The 26,769-nt window shown below is 47.2% G+C and overlaps 1 protein-coding gene across 1 annotated transcript in view; it reads left to right on the top strand.

The window, feature by feature from the left end:
* Positions 1-25,520, top strand: part of F12 (coagulation factor XII) — a gene marked incomplete at its 3' end in the record, with an annotated part of 30,077 nt that extends 4,557 nt beyond the window's left edge. The window contains 11 exon segments of the mRNA XM_029583369.1: positions 5,605-5,712; positions 5,882-6,013; positions 8,766-8,869; positions 11,656-11,797; positions 11,800-11,830; positions 14,367-14,476; positions 14,567-14,833; positions 17,729-17,866; positions 19,174-19,317; positions 23,377-23,525; positions 25,485-25,520. Coding sequence (XP_029439229.1) covers positions 5,605-5,712; positions 5,882-6,013; positions 8,766-8,869; positions 11,656-11,797; positions 11,800-11,830; positions 14,367-14,476; positions 14,567-14,833; positions 17,729-17,866; positions 19,174-19,317; positions 23,377-23,525; positions 25,485-25,520 — 1,361 coding nt within the window.
* Between the last annotated feature and the right edge of the window lie 1,249 nt (positions 25,521-26,769).

Raw genomic sequence — 26,769 nt, 5'->3', positions numbered from 1 at the left:
TGGTGGCAGCATTTGGGAGACGGTGACAAGAGAGCTAGCGACTAGGCTGGGAGAAGGGAAACAGCCAGAGGAGGGCTGGGAGAGAGAGCTACAAATAGATTAGTGAGGTTTTTTGTGCACTAAGCCTGTTTGTTGTGCACATTTTCTGGTTTGTACAGTTTTAACTCCTGATGCATTAGCATATCATTAATATGCCGTATTGGAAGTTAAAATTAGCTTGTGCATTAAGAAACTGTGCAGTGAATTTCAGCTCTCACAGTTTTAACACGCAGCTAATTGCTGTCTGGTTCCCTCAGTCTCTCCAGGGCTCAGGTCCCTCCTGCCTTTTCCCTCTGGAAGAAAGTGAAGAGCTTATCTCTTGCTGTTTTGCTCATTGCTGTGAAAATATCACTGGCTCAGTGTTTGACCCTGTAATCCATGTATGATCAGCCAGCTTGATTAGGATAGTGTTGTGCAAGACGTAAGCACCCGCCGTGTGCAGGACGTAAGCACCCCGCCCTGCAGGACGTAAGCACCCGCCTGTGCAGGACGTAAGCACCCCCTGTGCAGGACGTAAGCACCCGCCTGTGCAGGACGTAAGCACCCCGCCTTGTGCAGGACGTAAGCACCCGCCTTTGCAGACGTAAGCACCGCCTTGCAGGACGTAAGCACCCCGCCTTGTGCAGGACGTAAGCACCCCGCCTTGTGCAGACGTAAGCACCCGCCTTGTGCAAGACGTAAGCACCCCGCCTTGTGCAGGACGTAAGCACCCCGCCTGTGCACGTAAGCATCCGCCTTGTGCAGACGTAAGCACCCGCCTTGTGCAGGACGTAAGCACCCCGCCTTGTGCAAGACGTAACATCCCGCCTTGTGCAGGACGTAAGCACCCGCCTTGTGCAGGACGTAAGCACCCCGCCTTGTGCAGGACGTAAGCACCCCGCCTTGTGCAGGACGTAAGCATCCCGCCTTGTGCAGGACGTAAGCACCCGCCTTGTGCAAGACGTAAGCACCCCGCCTTGTGCAGGACGTAAGCACCCGCCTTGTGCAGGACGTAAGCATCCCGCCTTGTGCAGGACGTAAGCACCCGCCTTGTGCAGGACGTAAGCACCCCGCCCTGTGCAGGACGTAAGCACCCCGCCTTGTGCAGGACGTAAGCATCCCGCCTTGTGCAGGACGTAAGCACCCGCCTTGTGCAGGACGTAAGCACCCGCCTTGTGCAGGACGTAAGCATCCCGCCTTGTGCAGGACGTAAGCACCCGCCTTGTGCACGACGTAAGCATCCCGCCTTGTGCAAGACGTAAGCACCCCGCCTTGTGCAGGACGTAAGCACCCCGCCTTGTGCAGGACGTAAGCACCCCGCCCTGTGCAGGACGTAAGCACCCCGCCTTGTGCAAGACGTAAGCACCCCGCCTTGTGCAGGACGTAAGCACCCGCCTTGTGCAGGACGTAAGCACCCCGCCTTGTGCAGGACGTAAGCACCCGCCTTGTGCAGGACGTAAGCACCCGCCTTGTGCAGGACGTAAGCACCCCGCCTTGTGCAGGACGTAAGCACCCCGCCTTGTGCAGGACGTAAGCATCCCGCCTTGCACCCCGCCTTGTGCAGGACGTAAGCACCCCGCCTTGTGCAGGACGTAAGCACCCCGCCTTGTGCAGGACGTAAGCATCCCGCCTTGTGCAGGACGTAAGCATCCCGCCTTGCCCCCGCCTTGTGCAGGACGTAAGCACCCCGCCTTGTGCAGGACGTAAGCACCCCGCCTTGTGCAGGACGTAAGCACCCCGCCTTGTGCAGGACGTAAGCATCCCGCCTTGTGCAGGACGTAAGCACCCCGCCTTGTGCAGGACGTAAGCATCCCGCCTTGCACCCCGCCTTGTGCAGGACGTAAGCACCCCGCCTTGTGCAGGACGTAAGCATCCCGCCTTGACCCCGCCTTGTGCAGGACGTAAGCATCCCGCCTTGTGCAGGACGTAAGCACCCGCCTGTGCAGGACGTAAGCACCCCGCCTTGTGCAGGACGTAAGCACCCCGCCCTGTGCAGGACGTAAGCACCCCGCCTTGTGCAGGACGTAAGCACCCGCCTTGTGCAGGACGTAAGCATCCCGCCTTGCACCCCGCCTTGTGCAGGACGTAAGCACCCGCCTTGTGCAGGACGTAAGCATCCCGCCTTGCACCCCGCCTTGTGCAGGACGTAAGCATCCCGCCTTGTGCAGGACGTAAGCACCCGCCCTGTGCAGGACGTAAGCACCCCGCCTTGTGCAGGACGTAAGCACCCCGCCTTGTGCAGGACGTAAGCATCCCGCCTTGTGCAGGACGTAAGCACCCCGCCTTGTGCAGGACGTAAGCACCCGCCTTGTGCAGGACGTAAGCACCCCGCCTTGTGCACCCCGCCTTGTGCAGGACGTAAGCATCCCGCCTTGTGCAGGACGTAAGCACCCCGCCTTGTGCAGGACGTAAGCACCCGCCTTGTGCAGGACGTAAGCACCCCGCCTTGTGCAGGACGTAAGCACCCGCCTTGTGCAAGACGTAAGCACCCCGCCTTGTGCACGACGTAAGCACCCCGCCTTGTGCAGGACGTAAGCACCCCGCCTTGTGCAGGACGTAAGCACCCGCCTTGTGCAGGACGTAAGCACCCCCGCCTTGTGCAGGACGTAAGCACCCGCCTTGTGCAGGACGTAAGCACCCCGCCTTGTGCAGGACGTAACCCCGCCTTGTGCAAGACGTAAGCACCCGCCTTGTGCAGGACGTAAGCATCCCGCCTTGTGCAGGACGTAAGAATCCCGCCTTGTGCAGGACGTAAGCACCCCGCCTTGTGCACCCCGCCTTGTGCAGGACGTAAGCACCCCGCCTTGTGCAAGACGTAAGCACCCGCCTTGTGCAGGACGTAAGCACCCCGCCTTGTGCACCCCGCCTTGTGCAGGACGTAAGCATCCCGCCTTGTGCACGACGTAAGCACCCCGCCTTCTGCCAGCAGAGCAGTATGGGGGATCAGGTTGTATGAACAACTGGGGGTCTCAGCAGCCTGGGGTCCTGGGGTGGGAGATCAGCAACGGCAGCGCTGTTGTATTGGGCAGAGTGAGAGGAGAGTTGCTCTGATGCAAGCCCCACACAGGAGCCTTTTTTACCTTCTCCTCCATGTTGTTAATTTTATCTGAACTATGTGGTCGTGTATATAGGATACGAGGTTACAAACTTATCCTCCCCCTTATTTAAATAATTAGCATGTGCTTAATGTATTTTTGAGGCACATGGCCAGCAAACCTTTGGTGCACCACCAAGTTAAGTAGTCACCCTATGCCCTTGTCTCAGGCCTTTTGGTACAATCCTATACCATTTTGATTGCCTCTAGCCTCTCTATATCCAGTACTGCAGGCGAGCCCTCACCAACAACCTGTAAAGATGCTTAATTGCTTCTCTTTGTCTACTGGTTATGCATTTCCCCAAGCAGGTCTGCTTCCTCCAGCTCACACTGTGGCTACCTGGAGATCTTTGACACCGACACCCAAGGTCCCTTTCCTGGTTGGTGCATATCAGCCTTTCGCCAACTACCAACCCCACCCCCATTGATTTCTGCACCCCAAGTGCATGGATCTGCACTTTTGGCATTGATATTAACTACCAAGTATTAGACACTCAAGAAACTTCCTTACATCACTTTTCATTCTCTCTACTCCACCCGGTCGCAGATCTTAGTATCATCTGCAGAAAGGTAAGCTTTCCCTTTAACTTCTCCATATATCATGGCGAAGATAGTGACCAGAACCGCCACTCTCTCCTCCCATTTACTACCAGCCTCTGTCGTCCATCTCTCAGCCACTTTCTAATCTCTTATCTCAAGCAGCCTCTGCTACCAGTGTAGGTTACAATTTGCCTTTAAAAATAGGGAGTCAGTTTTCAAAGCGTTTAGGCACCCAATTTAGGGGAATTACACACCTAAATTGGCCCCTTTTGAAAAATAACTAGAGCTGAGCATCTTTTTAGGAACCTGGGAGAGGGGAGATCTACATGAGAGAAGGTGGAGTAAGGGCAGGGACAAAATTTGGTGGCTGCAGCTCATTTCAGCACTAGCAGGTCAAAGGATGCTGCATGACCTCCATTTTAGGCATCTAAGTTTGGATGAAATTTCAGCTAGAATGGGCACCTACGTTTACGAAGAAAATGTGTATAGCTTAGGTGCCTAATTTTAGGCCTGTTAGTCACTCATTTTTCCCACCCTTGCCTACATCATAGACACCTAATGTAGGAACTAGCCCTCATCAGTTTCCAACAGGACAAAATCAGAAGTTTAGCTGCTAAACCTTTTGAACACCGACCACAGGAGTGATTGTAGCAAAGTGAGATATTTCTTGCACGTGCTAACAGCCAATGCTAATGACATGCAAATGAGGCAGCCTGTAAAGGATGTGCATGCCTTGCACATGGATGATATTACACAAACCTAACTACCCTTCCCTGAGGCAGAGCTAAGCTTTTTGCTTTGAAGCATCTACGAGAAGGTTGCGTCTGAGTTAATAGGGAATGAGCTCTCTCATTAGCATAGTTTTGCATTAAAGTTGTTGCAAGCTGATTTACCCACAGCATTCCTGTTAGCAGACATTAAGAGCTTGCAATAATGTTTAACACACTTTAGTATTTTGGGATCTGTGATCTAGGGCCCTAAATGTAAGTACATTTTCAGTGCCATAAATTGAACAGAAAATCTCTTTGATTTCTTGGAGGGGAGCTGAATGTCTGAGAGCTCTATGTCTGAGAGCTCTGCGTGTGCAGATAGCACAGGATTAGAGGCCAGGCCTCCAGAGGAGACGCATTCCTAGTCGCTGCTTTCTGAGAGCTCTGCGTGTGCAGATAGCACAGGATTAGAGGCCAGGCCTCCAGAGGAGACGCATTCCTAGTCGCTGCTTTTCTGAGAGCTCTGCGTGTGCAGATAGCACAGGATTAGAGGCCAGGCCTCCAGAGGAGACGCATTCCTAGTCGCTGCTTTTCTGAGAGCTGTGCGTGTGCAGATAGCACAGGATTAGAGGCCAGGCCTCCAGAGGAGACGCATTCCTATTTGCTGCTTTTCTGAGAGCTGTGCGTGTGCAGATAGCACAGGATTAGAGGCCAGGCCTCCAGAGGAGATGCATTCCTATTCGCTGCTTTTCTGAGAGCTGTGCGTGTGCAGATAGCACAGGATTAGAGGCCAGGCCTTCAGAGGAGACGCATTCCTATTTGCTGCTTTTCTGAGAGCTGTGCGTGTGCAGATAGCACAGGATTAGAGGCCAGGCCTCCAGGAGACGCATTCCTATTTGCTGCTTTTCTGAGAGCTGTGCGTGTGCAGATAGCACAGGATTAGAGGCCAGGCCTCCAGCGGAGACGCATTCCTATTTGCTGCTTTTCTGAGAGCTGTGCGTGTGCAGATAGCACAGGATTAGAGGCCAGGCCTCCAGCGGAGACGCATTCCTATTTGCTGCTTTTCTGAGAGCTGTGCGTGTGCAGATAGCACAGGATTAGAGGCCAGGCCTCCAGAGGAGACGCATTCCTATTTGCTGCTTTTCTGAGAGCTGTGCGTGTGCAGATAGCACAGGATTAGAGGCCAGGCCTCCAGAGGAGACGCATTCCTATTCCTGTTCACTGCTTTTCTGTTTTTGGTAGATCACTGTGAGAAGAAGGCTTGCAGAAACGGAGGCACCTGTGTGAACACCTTGAAGAATTATGAATGTATTTGTGAGACCCGCTATACTGGGAGAAACTGCCATAAAGGTGAAGGGTCACAAGAGGGATGGGGAAAGTGGTGGGGGGGGCCCCTCCTTGGATGGGAGCCTCTCGAGGGCCCCTAGATCCCAGCTCATAGGGAGGGCAACCCAAAGTGTCTTGTTCAGCGAGGGGGACACTGCTGCTCTCTCTCTCTCTCTCTCTCTCTTTGCTGCAGAAAAGTGCTTTGATTCTCAGCTCCTGCAGTATTTCAGTGAAGGCGAGCACTGGCTGCGATTCAGGCCCCCGACCCTGGAGCAGTGTCAGTGCAGTGAGAGGGGCACAGCCTGCCACCCCGTACCTGCCACAGGTAGGAGCTCCAGCCTCTCCTAATCCCACCTCATTTACTTCTGTTTCATTTATTGTTTTCATATTTCTTCTAACACTGCCTTCAAAGTGGTTTACAAATTAAAATGCACAAATAATAAAGTACACAATCTAAGAGGCTATAAAGGATTGTGATCTCCATGCAATGTAAGCAGCTCGTTCCTAGTCTTACTGAGCCATCTCCAGTCATTCATGTTCCCTTCCCAATGCCTGCTAATACAACCGAGTTTGTTTAATTTCCTTAATTTCAGGTAATTGCATTCTTTATGAGCCTCCAATGGTAAAGAATTCCATAGTAATGGACCTTGATAAGTAAAACAAGAATCCCAATTCCTGCTACGTTACAGTCTGATTTGTGTTGCCCATGGTAAGAGTTGATCTGAAGGATCTTTTAACAGAGTACGATATCAACAATTAAGACAAATAAATAGGCAGCCCTGTGTAAAATGCCGAAAAACTAAGCATAAACCTTCTGCTCACAATAGGCAGCCAATGTAAATCCATGAAACAGGGCGTTGCATGATCCCATCCATCGCCAGCTCCCCAAGAACAGCATTAGGATCTGGACCAGAAATTGAAATCTTCAGCTCACGGGGTGGCAGCGGCTGCCAGAAAAAGCAAATAGATTGCTCAGAATGATCTGGAAAGGAAAGGAGAATAAAGCAAAAGAAAATCACATTCCCTACGCAGTGATCCTTGGTGCAAGCGCACCTCGAGTATTGTGGGCAGTTCTGGTCACCGCGTCTCAAGAAAGACAGAGGAGAGCTAGAAAAGGTGCAGAGGAGGGAGACAAAAAAGCTCCCCTATGAAAAGAAGTTACACAAGATAGGGAAAGAGATGGCTGAGAGGAGATGGGATTGAGAATTATAAAATCATGAGTATATAGGGAATAGGTATATAGGGAACAAGTATGGATCTATAGGGAATGGGTGTATAGGGAACAAGTATGGATATAGGGAATAGGTATATATGGAACGAGTGTATAGGGAATGGGTGTGGATATATAGGGAACAGGTGTATAGGGAATAGGTGTAAAGGGAATGAGTATGGATATATAGGGAATAGGTATATAGGGAATGGATATATAGGGAACAGGTATATAGGAAATGGGTGTATAGGGAATGAGTGTGGATATATAGTGAACAAGTATATAGGGAATAGGTGTAAAGGGAACGAGTATGGATATATAGGGAATGGGTATATATAAAATGAGTGTATAGGGAATGGGTATATGGGGAACAGGTATATAGGAAATGGGTACAGGTGTATGGGAAGGGTATGGGTGTATAGGGAACAAATATATAGAGAATGGGTATATATGGGATGAGTATATAGGGAACAGGTGAGTATATAGGGAATGGATATGGGTATATAGGGAATGGATATGGGTATATAGGGTATGGGTACATAGAGTATATAGGGAGCAGTTATTTACCTTTTCAAGCAACACTAGGACTAGGGGATGCTCCTAAAAACTAACTACAGGGAGATTTCAAGCAAATCAGCAGTTCTGTCGCCAGCCAGCGATATTTACAGCACAAATGAATGCTTTGGTTCTGGTTGATGACTGTTTGGAGGAGGCAAGCTGAGAAAAGTGCTCCTGCCAGCTCATTTCCCCAGTGTGATGGGCGGTACTGCCATCCTTTCCCCCTCAGCACAGGGATACTGGCATGTGGGCCAGGCCTCTCTGGAGAGAGGGTTGACTGATGCAATCCTCTGGAAGGAGCCAATAACCAAATAATTCAACATAATCATTTCATCTCAACAGACAAGGCTGAGAGTTGTGGATAGGGGGAGACCAGGTCTGTTCCAGGAGAGATGTAAAAGAGCTGCCAGAGAGACAATGGCCTGAATAAGTCTTCTTCTCTGGGAGGCCTCGCTGTCTCTTTGCTGCGCTCTTAAAGCCAGTGAGGTGCAGCTCGGAAGCACATCCATCTCAGCTAGACAGCATCACTCTCTTCCTTCCTTTTCTGATGAAGACCGAGACAAATCATCACCAGATGTATTTCAGGTGCTTCCCTTGAGACTGCACATCATTGCCTGACAGAGAGCAGGCCATCACGTAGAGCTCTCCTTGTGGCCCCATGCTCCACCATGGTAGCCACATCCCAACAGTATAAGTTCAGTGCTTGCAACTACGCTTCACCCTCCAACTGCGCCAGGTCTGGGACACAGGCTGCATGTGAAAAACTGCCTGATTGCTGCCTTGCTTCTGGGTTTAGTATAAAATCGTTGTTTTGAGTGCTTCCATCTATTGCAGAATGCGGGTAATAAATCTGAACAAATGATGCTCCAATACAAGAGGTCAAACCTGCAAACCTGGCAACAAACCCTTCCATTTGCAAATTCTTCATTGCTCAGAAATGTTTGGAGCCATCTTGCTGGCTCAGTGGCCGTCTACAGCGACTTGGATTCAATTCTCAGTTAGAAATATTTCTGTGGAGCAGCCATAACCTCTGGAGGGAAAGAGTCCCAGTCCTTTATCCAACAGTGACACATGGTGGCAGGACTCACAGTGCCCAGATGCAGAAGGAGCTGCAGTTTGTGGCCTCTGGCCAAGGCTTGTTGCTCTGTGTGGGAGGACGGGGATATAAAATGAACGCTGTTGCTTGTGGCACTGTGAATGCTAATAACCAGTTCTGCTCCTCACTCGAGCTGCCCTTCCACCTCTCTATCTTGGAAGGCAGTAAGAGCATTAGTGGTGCTGGTGGTAAACGTCCTGCTCTAATCTGCAGAATGTGCCAGGAACCCGTGCCTGAACGGAGGAAGCTGCGCTGAGTGGAAGAAGACGTCGGTCTGTGCTGTGCAGAGGAATACGCAGGGCAGTTCTGTGACACAGGTAGCGTATCCTCCTGAGGAGCACGGGATGCTACTGACCCTGGCTCAGACATGATCACATCAGTACAATTAAGTCAATTAAAGTTACAAGTGAGGGAAAGCACAGCATCAGGTTCTGGTGCTGGTCCGTGTTGCCCCTGGTTAGATTGTGGTTCTGGCCTGGTGGGAGGATCCCACAGATCTGCTGCCCTGGCTGCTGATCCTCCTCTTTCCTCCAGGATTATTGGAGTTTCTCTTGCTCGTTCCTCTGTGGGAAGGCTTGGGGAGGTTCTAATAGATTCACAGTAATATAACATCACTAAACATTTGTAGTCATTATAATGATGAAAAGTAGAAGAAGAGTCATTGACAGCCCAAGACTCCTCCCAATTGCAATACTCAATGAGGAATTTGCATTGTGTTAATCATCACGTGCTCTATACAGAGGCTCGCTCGCGCTCTCTCTCATTTATAGTATTTTGATAACTCTAGGGGCAAGTAAGCTCAGAGCAGTCCTAAAGTTATCTGGTGCGTATACCCGGATAACGCAGGACTTAACCCTTATTCAGAATATACAGCTAATTATATTAAAAAAAACCTTCTGAGCCTTCAGGCCTAATGCCTCACCCCATAAAAAGTAGTGAAAGGTGCCCGATTTCCCTCCCAAAGCTGCTCCCCACGACCCTCGTTTATCTGTGGAAATGCTGCTGTGTGGGATGGGATTTGCAAACGCTGCCATTTCTCCCCTTAAGTCACTGCTTATACATCCTTTCAACAGTTTTGTGAGCGACATAATGGAAGGGATGTCGGGACAGATTTATCTTTTTGCCGATGATACCAAATGTGTAATAGGGCGGTCAGGCAGGAAGGAGAGGAAGACATGAGGAGGGACCTAGCGAAGCTCGAGGAATGCTCCAAGTCTGCAGCCAAGATTTAGTGCTAAAAATTGCAGAGTAACGCAGTTAGGATGCAAATCCCAAGGAAAGCTGAGTATCAGAGGTGGAAATTACTTTAAGCCCAAAGGAAAGCAGGATCTGGGTCAGAGGGATAAAGAGGATGGATGAAATGGAGGAGGAAAGATGAAGATAAGAAACTGAAGAGAGGGAAAAAGAAGAAGGGATTCTAGCATGGAGGGAAGGAGGAGAGAAGGCAGGAAAGGGGGAGAGGTGGAGATAAGAAGTGAGCAGAGGGAAAGAGGAAAGAGGACACTGGTGTGGAGGTATAAACAGGGAGAAGGAGGAGATAAGGAGGAAGGGAGAGAGGGAAAGAGAAGGAGGACATTGGTGTGGAGGGTAATAAAACAGGGAGAAGGAGGAGAGAAGAGGACATTTGTGGGGAGGTATAAAACAGGAGAAGGAGGAGAGAAGGAGGAAAGGGAGAGGGAAAGAGAAGGAGGGCACTAGTGTGGAAGTATAAAAATGGAGAGAGAAGGAGGAAAGGGGGAAAGAGAAGGAGGACATTGGTGTGGAGGTATAAAACGGGAGAAGGAGGAGGAGAGAAGGAGGAAAGGGAGAGAGGGAAAGAGAAGGAGGACATTGGTGTGGAGGTATACGGGAGAGGAGGGGGGGAGAGGGGAAGAGAAGGAGACTTGGTGTGGAGGTATAAAACAGGGAGAAGGAGGAAGAAGGGGAGGAGGGGGAGAGAGGGAAGAGAGGAGGACATTGGTGTGGAGGTATAAAACAGGGAGAGAGGAGGAGAGAAGGAGGAAAGGGGAGAGAGGGGAGAGAAGAGGAGGAAAGGAGGAAGGAGGAAAGGGTGGAGGTATAAAACAGGGAGAAGGAGGAGAGGAAGGAAAAGGGGGAGAGAGGGGAAGAGAAGAGAGGAAACTAGTGTGGAGGTATAAAACAGGGAGAAGGAGGAGAGAAGGAGGAAAGGAGAAGGAGAGAGGGGAAAAGAGAAGGAGGGCCTGTGTGGAGGTATAAAACAGGGAGAGAGGAGGAGAGAAGGAGGAAAGGGGAGAGAGAGGGAAAGAGAAGGAGGCACTAGTGTGGAGGATACAAACAGGGAGAAGGAGGAGAGAAGAGGAAAGGGGAGAGAGGGAAAGAGAAGGAGGACATTGGTGTGGAGGTATAACAAGGGAGAAGGAGGAGAGAAGGAGGAAGGGGGAGAGAGGGGAAGAGAAGGAGGAGGAACTAGTGTGGAGGTATAAAAAAGGGGAGAAGGAGGAGAGAAGGAGGAAAGGGGAGAGAGGGAAAGAGAAGGAGGGCACTAGTGTGGAAGTATAAAAATGGAGAGAGAAGGGAGGAAAGGGAGAGAGGGGAAGAGAAGGGGACACTAGTGTGGGAGGTATAAAAACAGGAGAAGGAGGAGAGGAAGGAGGAAACGGGGGGGAGTAGAAGAGGGGAAGAGAAGGAGGAAACTAGTGTGGAGGTATAAACAGGGAGAAGGAGGTAGAGAATGAGGAGAAGAGAGAAGGAGGAAAGGGGGAGAGAGGAAAGAGAAGGAGGGCACTAGAGTAGAGATGTAATATATATATTATTTTTTATTTTGTAAAATTTCTAACTCACACTCTTCAATTTTCACTTGAGGCGGTTTACATGATTACAACATTTATTGAGTTACACAGTATAAAGGAAAGTATTTCAAAGCCCTGGATTTAGATTCCATTATCTAAAGATAAAATATTTTCGTGCTTTGGATGTACATAAGGCTCATTGAAGGCTGCAGAGAACAGAAAGGTCATTAGAGCCTTCTTAAACAAAATATAGAAGAGAGGAGGAAAGGGAAGAAGAGATGTGAGGAAGGAGGGAACCTTCCATCAGTGATATACCCATAATGCTTCTGTAAATTTACTGATTTGTTTCCAAGATCTCCGGGCGTTCTGCTACCAGGAGGATGGTGCCCAGTACAGGGGCACTGCAGACAAGACCATCTCTGGGATGGACTGCCTCCCCTGGTCCTCAGGCATTGTACAGCAAGAGCTTGCCTTGCACAACCAGAACCAGCAACAGAGCCTGGGGCTAGGCAGGCATGCATACTGCAGGTGAGTAATACTGCAGGGAGTACTACAGTGTGTAAATACTGCAGGCGAGCAATACTGCAGGGAGTAATACTGCAGATTATCAATACTACAGAGAGTACTACAGTGTGTAAATACTGCAGGTGAGTAATACTGCAGGGAGTAATACTGCAGGGAGTATTACAGTGTGTAAATACTGCAGGCGAGCAATACTACAGGGAGTACTACAGTGTGTAAATACTGCAAGCAAACAATACTGCAGGGAGTAATACTGCAGATTATCAATACTACAGAGAGTACTACAGTGTGTAAATACTGCAGGCGAGCAATACTGCAGGGAGTACTACAGTGTGTAAATACTGCAGGTGAGCAATACTGCAGATTATCAATACTACAGGGAGTACTACAGTGTGTAAATACTGCAGGCGAGCAATACTGCAGGGAGTAATACTGCAGATTATCAATACTACAGGGAGTACTACAGTGTGTAAGTACTGCAGGCGAGCAATACTGCAGATTATCAATACTACAGGGAGTACTACAGTGTGTAAATACTGCAGGTGAGCAATACTGCAGGGAGCAATACTGCAGGGAGTAATACTGCGGGGAGTACTACAGTGTGTAAATACTGCAGGTGAGCAATACTACAGGGAGTACTACAGTGTGTAAATACTGCAGGTGAGCAATACTGCAGATTATCAATTTTACAGGGAGTAATATAGTGTGTAAATACTGCAGGCAAGCAATACTGCAGGGAGTACTACAGTGTGTAAATACTGCAGGTGAGCAATACTGCAGGGAGTACTACAGTGTGTAAATACTGCAGGTGAGCAATATTTATTTATTTAAAAACTTTTCTATACCGTCGTTTAGTGGTGTACCATCACAACGGTTTACAGATAGGCACATAAATAAGTCTGGTTAGGATTATAAATTAGCTAGTAGGTGCCAATAAATTTTTGGTTACATGATTCAAATAATATACGCTATCTGGATCGTGGATTGGAAACACCATTTATATGACTAATAGAATATCCATATATGAGATATACTGTGCTCTCCTATATTAATCTTTAGGTATGAGAAAAAATAATAAAGGAGGGATAACTGCTATTTATAAACTTTTAAACCGTGTGCCGGAGGTCTCTTTCTTGTCCGCTAGTATTCCTTACCCCCACTCTCACTGGGAAAAGCTTTTTTGAAGAGCCAGGTTTTTAAACTTTTTTTTGCAGAGTTTTAGATCTTTCATTAGTCTTATTTCGAGTGGCATTGTGTTCCACAATATTGGACCGGCCAGGGATAGTGCTCTCTCTCTTACTTGCGTCAGCTTAGCTGTCTTTACAGAGGGAATGGCTGATCTGAGATTTCTCTGGGGGACGTGTAGTCGTAGTGCAGTGTTTAGCCAGTCAGCATTTCCTCATTGATTAGTTTGTGAATCTTATTTATTTTTAACTTTTACATACTGATGTTCCTGTATAGGATACATATCGCACCGGTTTACATAGGAACTGAACTGTCGCCTTGGGGCGAGTACAAGGAACATGAAATACAAAACATTATAATTTCGTATAATCAAACGAAGGGCTTATACATGAAATTACTTCAAATAAAGGAACATGTAATACAAATAAATTATAATAAAGTAAATCAAGAACATAGGGCTATACATGATATCACTTCAGATACATTTTTGGTGAACGCAATAAATAATGGGGAAGCTAGAGTAAGCTGATGGGTAACACAAACTAGCAGGCAAGTTACAAGGGACTGGGCGACTTCTAGCTTATGGGTTAATGTAATCTCTGGCTCACGGGTAGAAGAGAGCTAGAGGGTGCATGGGTTGCAGGGTAAGTTCAAATTAAGTTAAAAGGGCTCAGAGTCAGTATGCTAGTCTGTGGATGTGGATTGTGCATAGGGTTTTAAATTGCACTCTTTGTTCAATTGGCAGCCAGTGTAATTCGGTGAGTGTTTGAGTGATGTGATCCCTTCTGCTTTTTCCCGTTAGAATTCTGGCAGCCGAGTTCTGTAAGATTTGGAGTGGTCTTAGTGTTGTATATGGTAAACCCATATGGTAAACCCAGGAAAAGTGTATTACAATAGTCTGAGCTAGTGAATATAAGTGCTTGAAGAACAATTCGAAAGTGTGCTTGGGTTAAAGCCTTCTAAGGACCATTAATTTGGCATAGCCTTCCGTAACTTTCACTGATATGTGTTGCTTAAGATTGAGTTCATTGTGAATTATTACACCTAGGTTTCTGGCTTTTTCGGTTAGTTCCACTATCTGATCATTTTTAAGTTGATGGGATTCTGTATTAATTCAGTGGTTTTTCTTTCAAGGTGTATGAATTCTGTTTTTTCAATATTAATTACCAGTTCCATTTTACTTAGTAGTTGTTTAATTCTATCTAGGTACAACATTGCTAAGTTTAGTGTTTTTCAATTTGTTTTCCTCTACTGGTAGAATAGTTGTAATTGGGAATGTACCCTTCAAGTGAGCTTGTGTCCTGAGCCTGTGTAGGTGATTGGTAGATGTTACTGAGAAGGTGCATTGTACTTGTAGAAATCCTGATAATGACCCTCGGCCATGGTGTTACATTCTGAGGGAGCACCATCTCAGCTGGGAATATTGCAGAATCCCACCGTGCAATGGGACGCAGGACAGCGGGAGAGGTAATATTAATATACCAGGAGCAGTTCGGGATGAATGCACTCCCAGCCCTGACAGGAACCTGACAGCTTCTCTCTGACGTTCCTCTCCAGTGCAAAGCACAGGCAAACCAGAGGAGCTGAATGAGGAAGGCAGAAAGCCAGAGGACGCTAAGGATGGGAGCAGCATGCCGCCTGAGCAGTGTGGGAAGAGGTACAGGAAGAGCGCTTCCCTTACCCCTCGAATTGTTGGTGGCCTGGTGGCCCTTCCCGCCTCTCACCCGTATATTGCAGCAATCTACATGGGGAAGAAGTTCTGTGGAGGAAGCCTGATTGCGTCCTGCTGGGTGGTGACGGGCTGCTCACTGCTTGCAAACACAGGTAGGGCCACCTCACTTCCCGTCTGGGCAACTTACTGCCGTGTCAGTGCGGAAAGCTGTGCACGGGTTGCCTGCTGCTTGTAAGTCCTTGGATTTGTAGTTCTGTCCTTTCTTTTCCAGGGTCAGTTATGGAGCAGAGTGAAAGCTGCTCTTCTCGTTAGGTTACATATCACATATAGGGACATTTTATTGCCTCTCAGCCTGAGTGTTTGTACAGGATACCGAGTTAATAATTTAAGTCCACCCACATCCTGTGACATGACATCACTACATTGATCTAATATTGACTGGAAATGGATGCAACTTCCTCACAGGGATTCAGTCTATGGTGTCTTCTAAGAAATGAGAGCTACTTCTCACAGGAGATAAATTGCAATAAACCTTTTCAGTTCCCAGACCTTGAAATGAGCCAATGACTTTCCACTTTTTGCACATCCGCCTTCATTCTCATGGCTCATAATGGAGCCGATGCAATAAACTTGTGCAGAAAGTCGGCACTAAACAGTCAGCGCCCGCTTTCTAAATTTAAATTAGGGGGTGACGTTAGTAAGGAGGCGCTAGGGATGCTTGCACGAGAACCCGATAGTCATCGGCGATCCGCCCGTTAGGAAAACAGACGCTGAGTTTATCAACATCGGTTTTTCTAAACGCCGCTCAGCTAGGGGCGCTTGTCATCTGAGCGTCTGTTTCCTGCACCCGACTGCCAGGTTTTTTTTCTATTTTTTAACTTTATTTATTTTGTCACAATGATATTAAGTAGGAGGCAGTACAGAAAAGCAGTTTTTTCCAGGCAGGCGTTAATTGCTGAGTGCTAAATGTGCATCCTAGACACACGTTTTTTTTTTTTTGCATCTGGAATGAATGCCTAATAGCCTCAGGCACATGCATTTGCATGTGATTAGTGCTATTAGACTCGCGCTAATCCTCTTATTGCATTAGGGTATTCATTAGCGCCTATTGAACCTGCATCCATCTGCAGGTTATACAGTGCCCTTGGCTGAGTGCATTGTATTGCATCGGCCCCCACCCAATGAGAGTTCAGTGTCCTTACCTTAACCAAAGCAAGATCTTCCCTTTAGATTTTTGTCTCCAGCTTTCAAGGCTCTGCAGAGTCCTGGAACTTGCTCTGATCCTTATCCAGCTCTGCAGAGAGAGAGAAACAGGCACCAGAAGTCACAGATCCCAGCCATTGCCTCAGAGAAGAGAAAAACCCCACTTTCATGATGTTCAGGACTATTTCTGTCTGCCTCTCTTATATCCAGTGAGCAGCTCACCCAGAAAGCACAGAAAGGTCCCCTAGGAAATACCAGGGCAGTTAGGAAGGTCCATTTAAAGTCAGCCTTAAATATTGTGAACTGGATTGCCCAGGAAGATGCTGTGATGGATACCACCATAGTCCTATAAGAGCATAAGAAAAGTTCCTAAAATTTCCCCAAAACAGTACTTACTGATTCTTTTCAGCACCAGCAAGGTGCTCCCAAGGATCCAGGCTGGACATAAGGGAGCTTCCAGCCATGACTGTAAAAAGGATAAACACAGATGCCATGCAATACAGGTTCTGGAGTGTGACTTTTTGCTGTTTATGAAACACTTTCTCTTCAATCTTTTACATGGTTTTGAGTCCTCAGAGGATACTAAAATAATAGGTTATTAACATATGAATGGCATCTCTGGAGAGAAACTCAGATTGACCTGTCCAGAAGTAGCAGAGAAGGGAGACAGAGGTAGACACCTTGCTGACACAGTGCCTCAGCCACAGGACCCCTGAAACCCTGCAGTGCACGTTGCTTCTCTGGATTCCTCCCTCTCCGGTTCCTGTTCCAGCCTGCCCTGCCCCAGCTCCATCATCCTGCCTTGCCTCCTTTTAGCCCACCTAGTATTGACCACTGCTATGAACCCAGACCTCGCTTTTGCCTGTGGCCTGCACTGATCATTGCTACCAATCCCGATTCTGCCTTGAACTCTGCTTGTCAGACTCTTGGCCCGAACCGGGTAAACTGTCTGATTGCTGCCTGCCCTGACCCTAGCTCAACTCTGGACTCTCATTCTGACTGCCCCTTGGGACATTTACTTTAAGTCCTGCTGACCCCCTGGGAATGGGCTGGGTGTATGTGAAGGTCAACTCAGTCCCAGGCAAAAGGCGTCTGCGCCAGCTGTTTGGCATGGGCCTGGTCAGTTTGTTTGCTAGGCTACGTCAAACGTGCCACATCACAAAGGTTCACCACCGTGACACCGTGATCTAACAAGTAGTAGTAATGTGCTGGGAAGCAGCTTCCGGGAGATGGCAAAGAACAGCAGCAGTGACAGCAAAAACAAGAGGTCCTGGACCGGCACATAAACGCAGAAGCATCAGCAGTTTTACAGGGAAAATGTTCACAGGGTCACATACATGTGCATAGGCAGCGTGTTTGTGCATATCGGGTATTTTATAAACCTGGGCAGTGTGTGCATGTGCTTGCAGCATCACAAGTACATTTTAATGGGGAAAAAGGGGATGGTCTAGGAGTGAGCCAGGGTGCACACATGCATTACACCTGCTAATTGATTCCCCACTGCCTTTGGTCAGCAGTTTTTTGGGTGGGGGTGCAGCAGGGGAGGGACTGGGAGAGCTGCTGATTCCAAGGATGCACACAAATAAGTATTTTCAGAACAGTGCACGTGCTGCCTCTCAGGGCCATCACCCACACATGATTCGGTTTTCCGCAGCTGGATAGAGCAATATGCAGGGGTACTTTCAGGAGAGAAATAGGCAGTATTTTATAAACTAATGTGGGATGGGTCTGTGCTGCCCTGGGTACTGCCCTCTCTGTTTACCCTATTGGGAAGGAAATTGATTTCACTTGTAAACTCTTGAGGGGCCAAACACTTTATAGGCAAATGTGCTGTTGGTCCCCAGGCCAGACGTCTCCCAGATTAGCGTCGTGCTGGGGACAGAGCAGCTTCAACAGGAGCAGCCCGGAGTCGGCAGAGTTTGCGGTGGACAGATACCTTCTCCATGAGCAATTCTCCGCCCTGACCTTCAGACATGACATCGGTAAGCCACATCTTCAGCCTGCCAGCCGCACCTTCCTGCCTTGTTTCTTTATTTTATCTAAAATTCTTACATCCCAAGCCCGGTAATTCATAATAGAAGAAGAAATTGTTCCCAACACTCATTCTGCTCCAATCTTAACAGAGCACATCCTCCCTCCATCTCTTTGGAAAACAGCCATGGTTTTAGCTTTCTACGAAGGTGAGGGACGTATTACAGAAAGCGCTAAGCTCGTGCTCGGGCCAATCTTCCCAGAAGGAACTTCTTTCACTGCAGCACAACCTGACTTCTCCCCTCAACACTTTAAAAGCCACAATTTATTTTATAGTGAACATCTTTAATACAACGGCTCTCTCTTCCCTCCCAAAACCTCAGTTCCAAACTCTTCCCTAGGAACTGCAAAACACTTGTGTAATCCTACGGTTCTTCCACTAATTCAATAGTCATTAAGGACTAAGCTGCTAGCCCTGGGCAGCAGAGATTGCAGAGAAACTCCTTTTCCTCATCGTCCATCTGCCCCACATACTTTTCATAAACACACGCACTCTGTGGATTTGATTCCTTAATTACGTCACATTCAGAGGGTCTTCCCCAACCAACACTGCAATATAGGGTTTGGGGTTTTTTTTTAGCAAATATTAATTCTTTCTGAATCCACAATCTTACAGATTTCTGACCCATAACCAGTCCATGCAGGTTGTCAAACAGTACCTTGGCCTTGATTGGCAGCAATATTTTAGTGACAAATATAATGTGCAACTGACTTCCGAAAAGCAGGTATCTTAGGTGAAGCCTGAGCTTTAACGGGTAACTGGTATAAAACTTTCAACATCAAATTCACAGACATCCTTTTACAGCAACCTGACGCCAATCTAGCAAGCACATTTTTTTATATATATTTTTCTTTTAAGTTTTTAAGAAAAAACGTGTTGAAAAACGTTTGCTATTTAACAAATCTCAGTCCCGCATACCCCCCTGTCCTCCACAATCCAATTCCCGGCTCCCAGATCCCACCCCCTGTTCCACCCTGGCTCCAGGCTCTCTGTCCCCAGTTTCCTGTCCCCTGCCTGTTTCTCCTTTGTCTAGGCAGCTGCTTGTGGGATCCCATCTTGGGGTATTGTAGTGCACAGAGGTAGATTTTGCATTATTGCTTTCTTCTGATGTTTTATTTTAGGCCCTGTGTTTACCAAAAGCCTTGTGATAGTTACGAAATGACTTATTATTCAGCTCCTTTGTGCTGTTCTAAACGTTGAATTAAGAATGAGGGTGAAATATGTTAAACGGCTTTGCTGTCTTTGGTGTGTTCTCAGCACTTATACGTTTAAAGGCAACAGAGAATGAGCAATGTGCCGAGTTCTCCCGCTTCATCGTGCCCGTGTGCCTCCCCAACCCTTCTGAAGCCGTCAGCCCAGGCTCGCCTTGTGAGGTCGCTGGATGGGGCTTCCAGTATGAAGGTAGGAAACTATGGGAAGTGCAGGTGAAAGAGACCCTCAAAGCCTAGGAAAGGGGGAGAAAGGAAGACTTGCCCTCCAACCTGAAGCATTCTCATTCTCTCTCTTAAAAAAGAACAAATCCTGGCCTGTGTGTGCACTCGGCAGCTTCTTACTGAGGCAGTAAAGAAGAGGTAACTGGAGGACGCTCGGTCCTCCTGCTCAGCAGCCATGCTGGTGAGCTCTCCCCATGTCTCCAGGCCCCAGTAACAAACTAGTGCCAGGTGATCTTCCTCATTCCAGTTATTAGGAGACAACTGTAACCTTATGGCAGCCATGCACATATCACATGAAGCAATGGGTAATGGTAATATTTATTTGGTATACGATAAAACATACCACAACTTATAAATCATAATAGCATAAAATAAAACATACCACAACTTATAAAATCATAAACAAACATCAAAATAAAACACCATCCACAACCAGTTCAATAGAAAATGTCACTGGCAGCTCATCAAAAACTTGTTTGAACAGCAAGGATTTAACCAATTTCCTAAATTTCAAAAAATTGAGGCTGGTGAGGTCAGCGACAGATAGAAGCCTAACTGCAGAGCTTTCGCTCCTCATCTACTGACTCCATCAGGGCTTTTTTTTTTTTTGAGCACTTCAGCAATTATTTTGCTTCACTTTTTCTATTGATGTCTGCAAAAAGGAAAACAGCAGATCTGAGGCAATTTTCTTATACAAAACATTCCTCCGAGGACGGGGGAAAGATGGGGTGCAGGCCGCGGCAGGCCCAGCCAGTAAAGAGCTGGATACAGAGCTGTGCTCCTTACTTTGTGGACCGGGGTCTTCTGAGCTTCCCACGAGGGATGAAACGTGCAGCTGGTTCATGGAACTGCGTGCTGATATGAAGAAGCACAAAAATGATTACTGGCTCAAGTTCCGAAGCGTGGGAAGACACGGCTGCAGCCGCGCCCGTGTGGATGAAACAGAAATTCACCTGGATGGAAGAACAGAGAGCCCTACAAACTGAACATGCGTCCCTGGCACATAAACTGGAAGACCTGGGTGTCCGTGGATGCTAAAGCTTTGTGAATTACTGCTGGCCACAGCCACTCGTGGTGCAGAGGCAGCTGAGCAGGATCCACAAAGCATTGATATTGATAATCAGGCCCGAGACATCATTTTCTGCCTGCGCAGCTCTGCTTTAAAATCTTGTATCTCTATGAAGCGGCGAGGTGAAAGACCAACTAGTGCTGGGAAGGCCTCGCTATCGCAATCTTTAGCGATTTAGCCCCAACAACCCTTTGCAAACGCTGTTAATTAAAAGACGTAAGCGGGGCTTTGAGAGCTGAGAATGTGCGTTACCCATGGACCTTCCCCCTTCGGCTGAAGGTCATCACATATTGGCTTAAAATTCTCTCCGAGGCAGCTGAAAATTTCCAAAAAGCCAATCTTCCGGTGAATTTTGCAGTCCCTGTGCCAACAAATCCCACACTGAAGATCAATGCTCTTCCAAAATGGCGGTGGGAGGAAAGGGGGCAGATATCAGAGGACTCCCGTTCCATTCTCTCGGATCAGGGCTGAGACTGCAGACAATATCAGTGCTCATGACATGCGTATCTTGCATCTAATTGCCTTTTTTCCTTGCTTCCAGAAGAAGCCGGGGTTAGTACTCACCGTCCTTTTGATTAGATGCGCGACCTGTACTCTTATAATGGTGTTTATGCTGTGCCTATTTCTGTATTTACTACAATGGTATTTTTTCCTGACATCTTGAGGGTGAGTGCAGCTGGGTATTCATTTCTCCCTATTTGACCCAGCCCACTGTGGTTGGAGAGATCTACTGAAGGGATATGGTAGATTATAACTTAGGGGGAGGCGAAATGGAGTTGAGGGGATTACAGTTTTACAGTACAATACATTGGGGATTACAGTTACAATACATTGTTGGATTGAAGGTTTCCTTCTGGTTATTCCAATCTTTATAATGGGACATTTGTAAAGGATTCAACTTTCTTTTTTTTCTGAATGGCTATCCGTATCCTATCCTTTAATGTCAAGGGCCTTAACCCCCATGGCAAGCATAGACTACTTTATCAGGAATTAACTTCTCATGAAGTCTCCATTGCACTGCTACAGGCGACTCACTTGAGAAAAAGACACAAACGGATTTTATTTCTAAGGATTTCCCTTATCAGTATCTAGCAGCGAGCTCTTGAGGGGAGAAATACATGAGAGTAGGCATTTTAATTTCATGCCACCTTGTATTTGATTTTCTGTTACAACTGGCAGACCCTCATGGCAGATTTCGATTGATTAAGCTGAGAATTGGTAGAGATATATTTACGTTTGTTACAATAGCGATCAACTGTCTTTTTTACGTTCCCTGGGGGATACCCTATTGAACCATGTAGAAGGATTCCTATTGCTTGGTGGGGACTTTAATTTTATCAAGGATACAAATCTTGATACCTCTTCTCAGGCACCTAGACCCTTGCAGAAGTTAAGGAACATGCTCTCTGCTATGATGACTCAGTGGAGTTTGGTAGATATTTAGAGACAGCGAAACTCAAAATCACACACCTATACTTTTTATTCCTTACCTCATAATTCTTATTCTTTATTCCAGCAACGAGTTACGCTAGCACCAGTCAATCGGGAAGCTTTGACAAGATCAGCTATGCTGGACCATCTCTTTAAATAGTTGCACACGGTGGTGCGCAGTCGAAGCTGCACGCCAATGGGGCATACCTTAGTATCATTTTTGTGCTGAGTACCCTTCGACCTCTTGTCTTTTGCTCATAAGTCCATTATGGGGAAGAAGAAAAAGGGGACAATACGGCCCCTCCCACCTGGGACTGTTACTTCTGCCCTGCTCCTACAACCCAAAGTACAATCCTTAATGTCCTTGGCTAATCAAGGTTCAGGGGAAGAGATGCTTGGAGGTTTTCCTCTGCCCAGAGTGAAACTGTCGTCTCCTTGAGTCCTGCTGCTTGTTTAGTACCTCAGCCAGGAGTTGATAATTCTGCTGGCTCTTCGTTTGAAGAGATAATGGTCCACAGTGCACATATCTCCTTACCCATTCATGGAAAAAACCTGCAGATGGGGCAGTAATTGGTTGGTGAAGACTTCTATCCCTCATGGTTCCATCAAAGGTCCTCCTGTTGGACCAGCACTGATTATCCTTGAAATACTACGGACAACAATTCTTCAATGGACTTCTCCTATTACTAGAATTGATAATATTTTGTCCTCAGCAAACGATTTGTTGTTACTGTTACTTCTCAGTCTCAAAAACATATTTAGAATGATCAGGAAATGCCCTGTCAGATTAAGGAGCTTCAAGAAAGTAATCTAGCTCTAATTAAAGATAAGGAATATTCTCATCACAGAATGGAAATTTGAGAATTATAACAGAAGATTTCATTTGTGATTTATTGACTTCCCTAGATCTTCTTTAATCGCTTAAGATTTACTATTCTGAGGTGTTGCAGATCCTGGCTGAGTCTTTTCCTCCCTTAATGAAGTTATATCCGATTCTCAGGTGCAGCACGTAGTGAGGGAGGAGGATCAACCAGGAGGTGCAGATTGGCCAGATTTTCGGCAAGATTCAATTATTCATTCCAGAGCTGAGAATGGACACAATATTTTTTCAAGTCACAGAGTTGCCGTATTACTGATGTATCCAGGGAATCTAAAAAAGAAGAACATTTTTCCTGACATTTAAAGAGAGCGTGATTGCTTTAGCTTTTACTTTTAGGCTGAGATTTCCTTGTTAATGTTTACTTAAGTCCAGGAATGAGAGGGTTTGAAGTATTTCTTCAGTCGGGAGTCTCTTCAGCAGCTTCTGTCCATGTTTTTCAGAGAATCCCTAAGTCAGCCCATTATTAACAAACTCTCTCTGTCCTCTCCCCCATGTGCAGGACTCATTTATGTTAACTTTACCTTTGTTTTATTTACATTGTTCTATTTTCTGTAATTCTGATGTGTATTGGAAATATTTTAATAAAGAGATATTTAAAGAAAATGGATATTCCTCTAACACTCTCTCTCCTCTCCTTCTTCCTGCAGGAGCTGGAGTTCATTCAGTTTACCTGCAGGAAGCTCTGGTTCCTATCCTCTCCCAGGAACAATGCATGTCCCCCGAGCTTCATGGGAGCCGGCTCAGTGAAGGCATGCTGTGTGCTGGATACCTCCAGGGAGCTATAGATGCCTGCCAGGTGACTCTTTGCAGATGCAGGTTGAGGGCTGGGGGATGGGCTGGAACCACAAATAAGCAGGACATCTATACAAATTACAGGATAATTTTCAAAGCCATTTATGCAAGCAAATAGGCCACTCTGAATATTGCTCTCCCTCAATCCAGCTGAATATGTGCAGTGGAGTTCCAGCTGATAGCGTACAGTGTAGGTCCAGCTGAATGTATGCAGTGGGATTTCCAGCTGATAGCGGTGCGTTGTAGGTCCAGCTGAATGTGTGCGTTGGAGTTCCAGCTGATAGCGTACAGTGAGTAGGTCAGCTGAATGTATGCAGTGGATTTCCAACTGATAGCGTACGGTGTAGGTCCAGCTGATTGTGTGCAGTGGAGGTCCAGCTGATAGCGTGCGTTGTAGGTCCAGCTGAATGTGTGCGTTGGAGTTCCAGCTAATAGCATACAGTGTAGGTCAGCTGATGTATGCAGTGGATTTCCAGCTGATAGCGTGCATTGTAGGTCCAGCTGAATGGTGCGTTGGAGTTCCAGCTGATGGCGTACAGTGTAGGTCCAGCTGAATGTATGCAGTGGATTTCCAACTGATAGCGTACAGTGTAGGTCCAGCTGATTGTGTGCAGTGGAGGTCCAGCTGATAGCATACAGTAGAGATCCAGTTGATAGCGTACAGTGTAGTTTCCAGTTGAATAGTGTGCGGTGGAGGTCCAGTTGATAGAATATGGTGGAGGTCCAGCTGATAGCGTAATGTGGAGTTCTAGCTGATAGCATGCGATGGAGGTCCAGTTATAGCGCATGGTGGAGTTCCAGTTGATAGCGCATGGTGGAGGTCCAGTTGATAGCGTACGGTGGAGTTCCAGCTGAATGTATGCAGTGGAGTTCCAGCTGATAGCATACGGTGGAGTTCTAGCTGATAGCATGCGGTGGAGGTCCAGTTGATAGCGCGCGGTGGAGGTCCAGTTGATAGCGCATGGTGGAGGTCCAGTTGATAGCGTATGGTGGAGTTCCAGCTGATAGCATACGGTGGAGTTCCAGCTGATAGCGTGCGGTGGAGGTCCAGTTGATAGCATGCGGTGGAGTTCCAGCTGATAGCATGCGGTGGAGTTCCAGTTGATAGCGTGCAGTGGAGTTCCAGTTGATAGCGTACCGTGGAGTTTCAGTTGATAGCGTGCGGTGGAGGTCCAGTTGATTGTGTGCGGTGGAGTTCCAGCTGATAGCGTACAGTGGAGATCCAGCTGATAGAGTACGGTGGAGGTCCAGTTGATTGTGTGCGGTGGAGTTCCAGCTGATAGCATGCGGTGGAGGTCCAGTTGATAGCATGCGGTGGAGTTCCAGCTGATAGCATGCGGTGGAGGTCCAGTTGATAGCATGCGGTGGAGTTCCAGCTGATAGCATGCGGTGGAGTTCCAGTTGATAGCGTGCAGTGGAGTTCCAGTTGATAGCGTACGGTGGAGTTCCAGTTGATAGCGTGCGGTGGAGGTCCAGCTGAATGTGTGCGGTGGAGTTCCAGCTGATAGCGTACAGTGGAGGTCCAGCTGATAGAGTACGGTGGAGGTCCAGTTGATAGCGTACGGTGGAGTTCCAGTTGATAGCGTACGGTGTAGGTCCAGCTGATTGTGTGCGGTGGAGGTCCAGCTGATAGCATAATGTGGAGGTCCAGCTGAATTGTGGCGGTGTGAGTTTCCAGTTGATAGCGTACGGTGGAGTTCCAGCTGAATGTGTGTGAGGGAGTTCCACTGTCCTAAAGTTAGCCATATTATTTGGAGGTGTGGCTGCACCCTGATATATATCCGGCTAACTAGCTGAGCCACACAGTGGCTGAATATGGACCTCTAAGTTTTTAATGTGCTCTCAGGCACTTGATATGTCTTTACCTGAGAATTAATATTCTGCCTCAGTCATTCCTTCATTAAAATCTGCCATTGCTCCTAGTACAGAGCCTGTGAATTACTTTTGTCTTCTATTTATGTAGGGTGATTCGGGTGGGCCGCTGGTGTGTGAAGATGCAAGGCAATGTGTGGTGCTGCACGGAAGTGGTGAGCTGGGGCACGGGATGCGCCACAGAGAAACAAGCCTGGCGTGTACATCAATGTTACCAGCTACATGATTGGATAAAAGGGAAAATGAGTTAGGACCAAGTCCTATTTGGTAAGCTCTGGACCAGTACCGCACTGCACAATACTAATCCACCTTACATTCATGTATTTTTGGAAATGGAATTAGCCCAAAATATCCCACAGACCAGAATCATGATCATTATTACCTTCTTCCATAGCAGGAACCTTGAAGCCCAGTAGGAAAGTAGATGTAACTGGGAGGCACCGACACCTCCAGTGCAGAAATGAGAGGGAGGTGCTACCATGTGCTGGACTTTGGCCCTTGGGCTGCCCTTTTCCCCATCAGTGGACTGAGGGCAGGGCCTGCCGCTGGCATTCACATAGCTATGCGTTTCACTTTCCAGTTCCACCAGCAGGATAATGAGTGTTTCCGGGCCAGGAGGGAGCTGCATCACTCATTTCAGTTGAAGGATGGATGAAATTGTTAACTCTAAGGTGCTGGAAATCATTGAGATGAAAAGAGCTTAGAAGTTGTCCATCCATTGAGTCACAGAGGGTTAGGAATCTGGGCCTTGAACTCTGAAGTAATTCTTGCAACCAGACCTGCTCTACCAACAATATTTTATTCTGTTTTTATAGAGGAAAGATATTCAGTGCTGGATTCCTCGCCATGGATTGTGTTAACCTGACAGTGAAGTCCTGTCCATGTGGAAGTTATCTCTGAAAAATAAACCGATGTTATTAGAACTCCCAGCTTTGCTTTCAGCAGAGTGTTTCCTGGCCTGAAAATTAAAGTCTGGGTTATTCTAGCAGTTAGTTATTCTGTTACAGAGGAGTTAGGTCATCTTCATCCAGGGCGGCTAAATCTCAGGCTAGTTCACTATACCACTTACTGAACCATAACAACATAAGAATCCTAGTAACCACAGAGGGGATTGGAACCCCTCAGTGAAGCTCTGGTTACACAAAAACATCTAATAAGATGTTTTTAAAATGTTTATTTATATATATGGAGCACAAACATGAAGCAGTGTATACAGAAACATAAAAAAATAAAATCTAATCACTATACAATAATCATGTTCATAAGGACATACACAAAACAGATAATCTGCAGCTCAGTACAATGAGAAAGAAGAATTACCCTGATCACAATACTCAGACATTATACCAGGGGAACTAGTCCCAATAACGATGGCC

Source organism: Rhinatrema bivittatum, chromosome 18 (genome assembly GCF_901001135.1).
Source record: "Rhinatrema bivittatum chromosome 18, aRhiBiv1.1, whole genome shotgun sequence".
Lineage (NCBI taxonomy): Eukaryota > Metazoa > Chordata > Amphibia > Gymnophiona > Rhinatrematidae > Rhinatrema > Rhinatrema bivittatum.
This window is presented reverse-complemented; position numbering and strand designations above follow the sequence as displayed.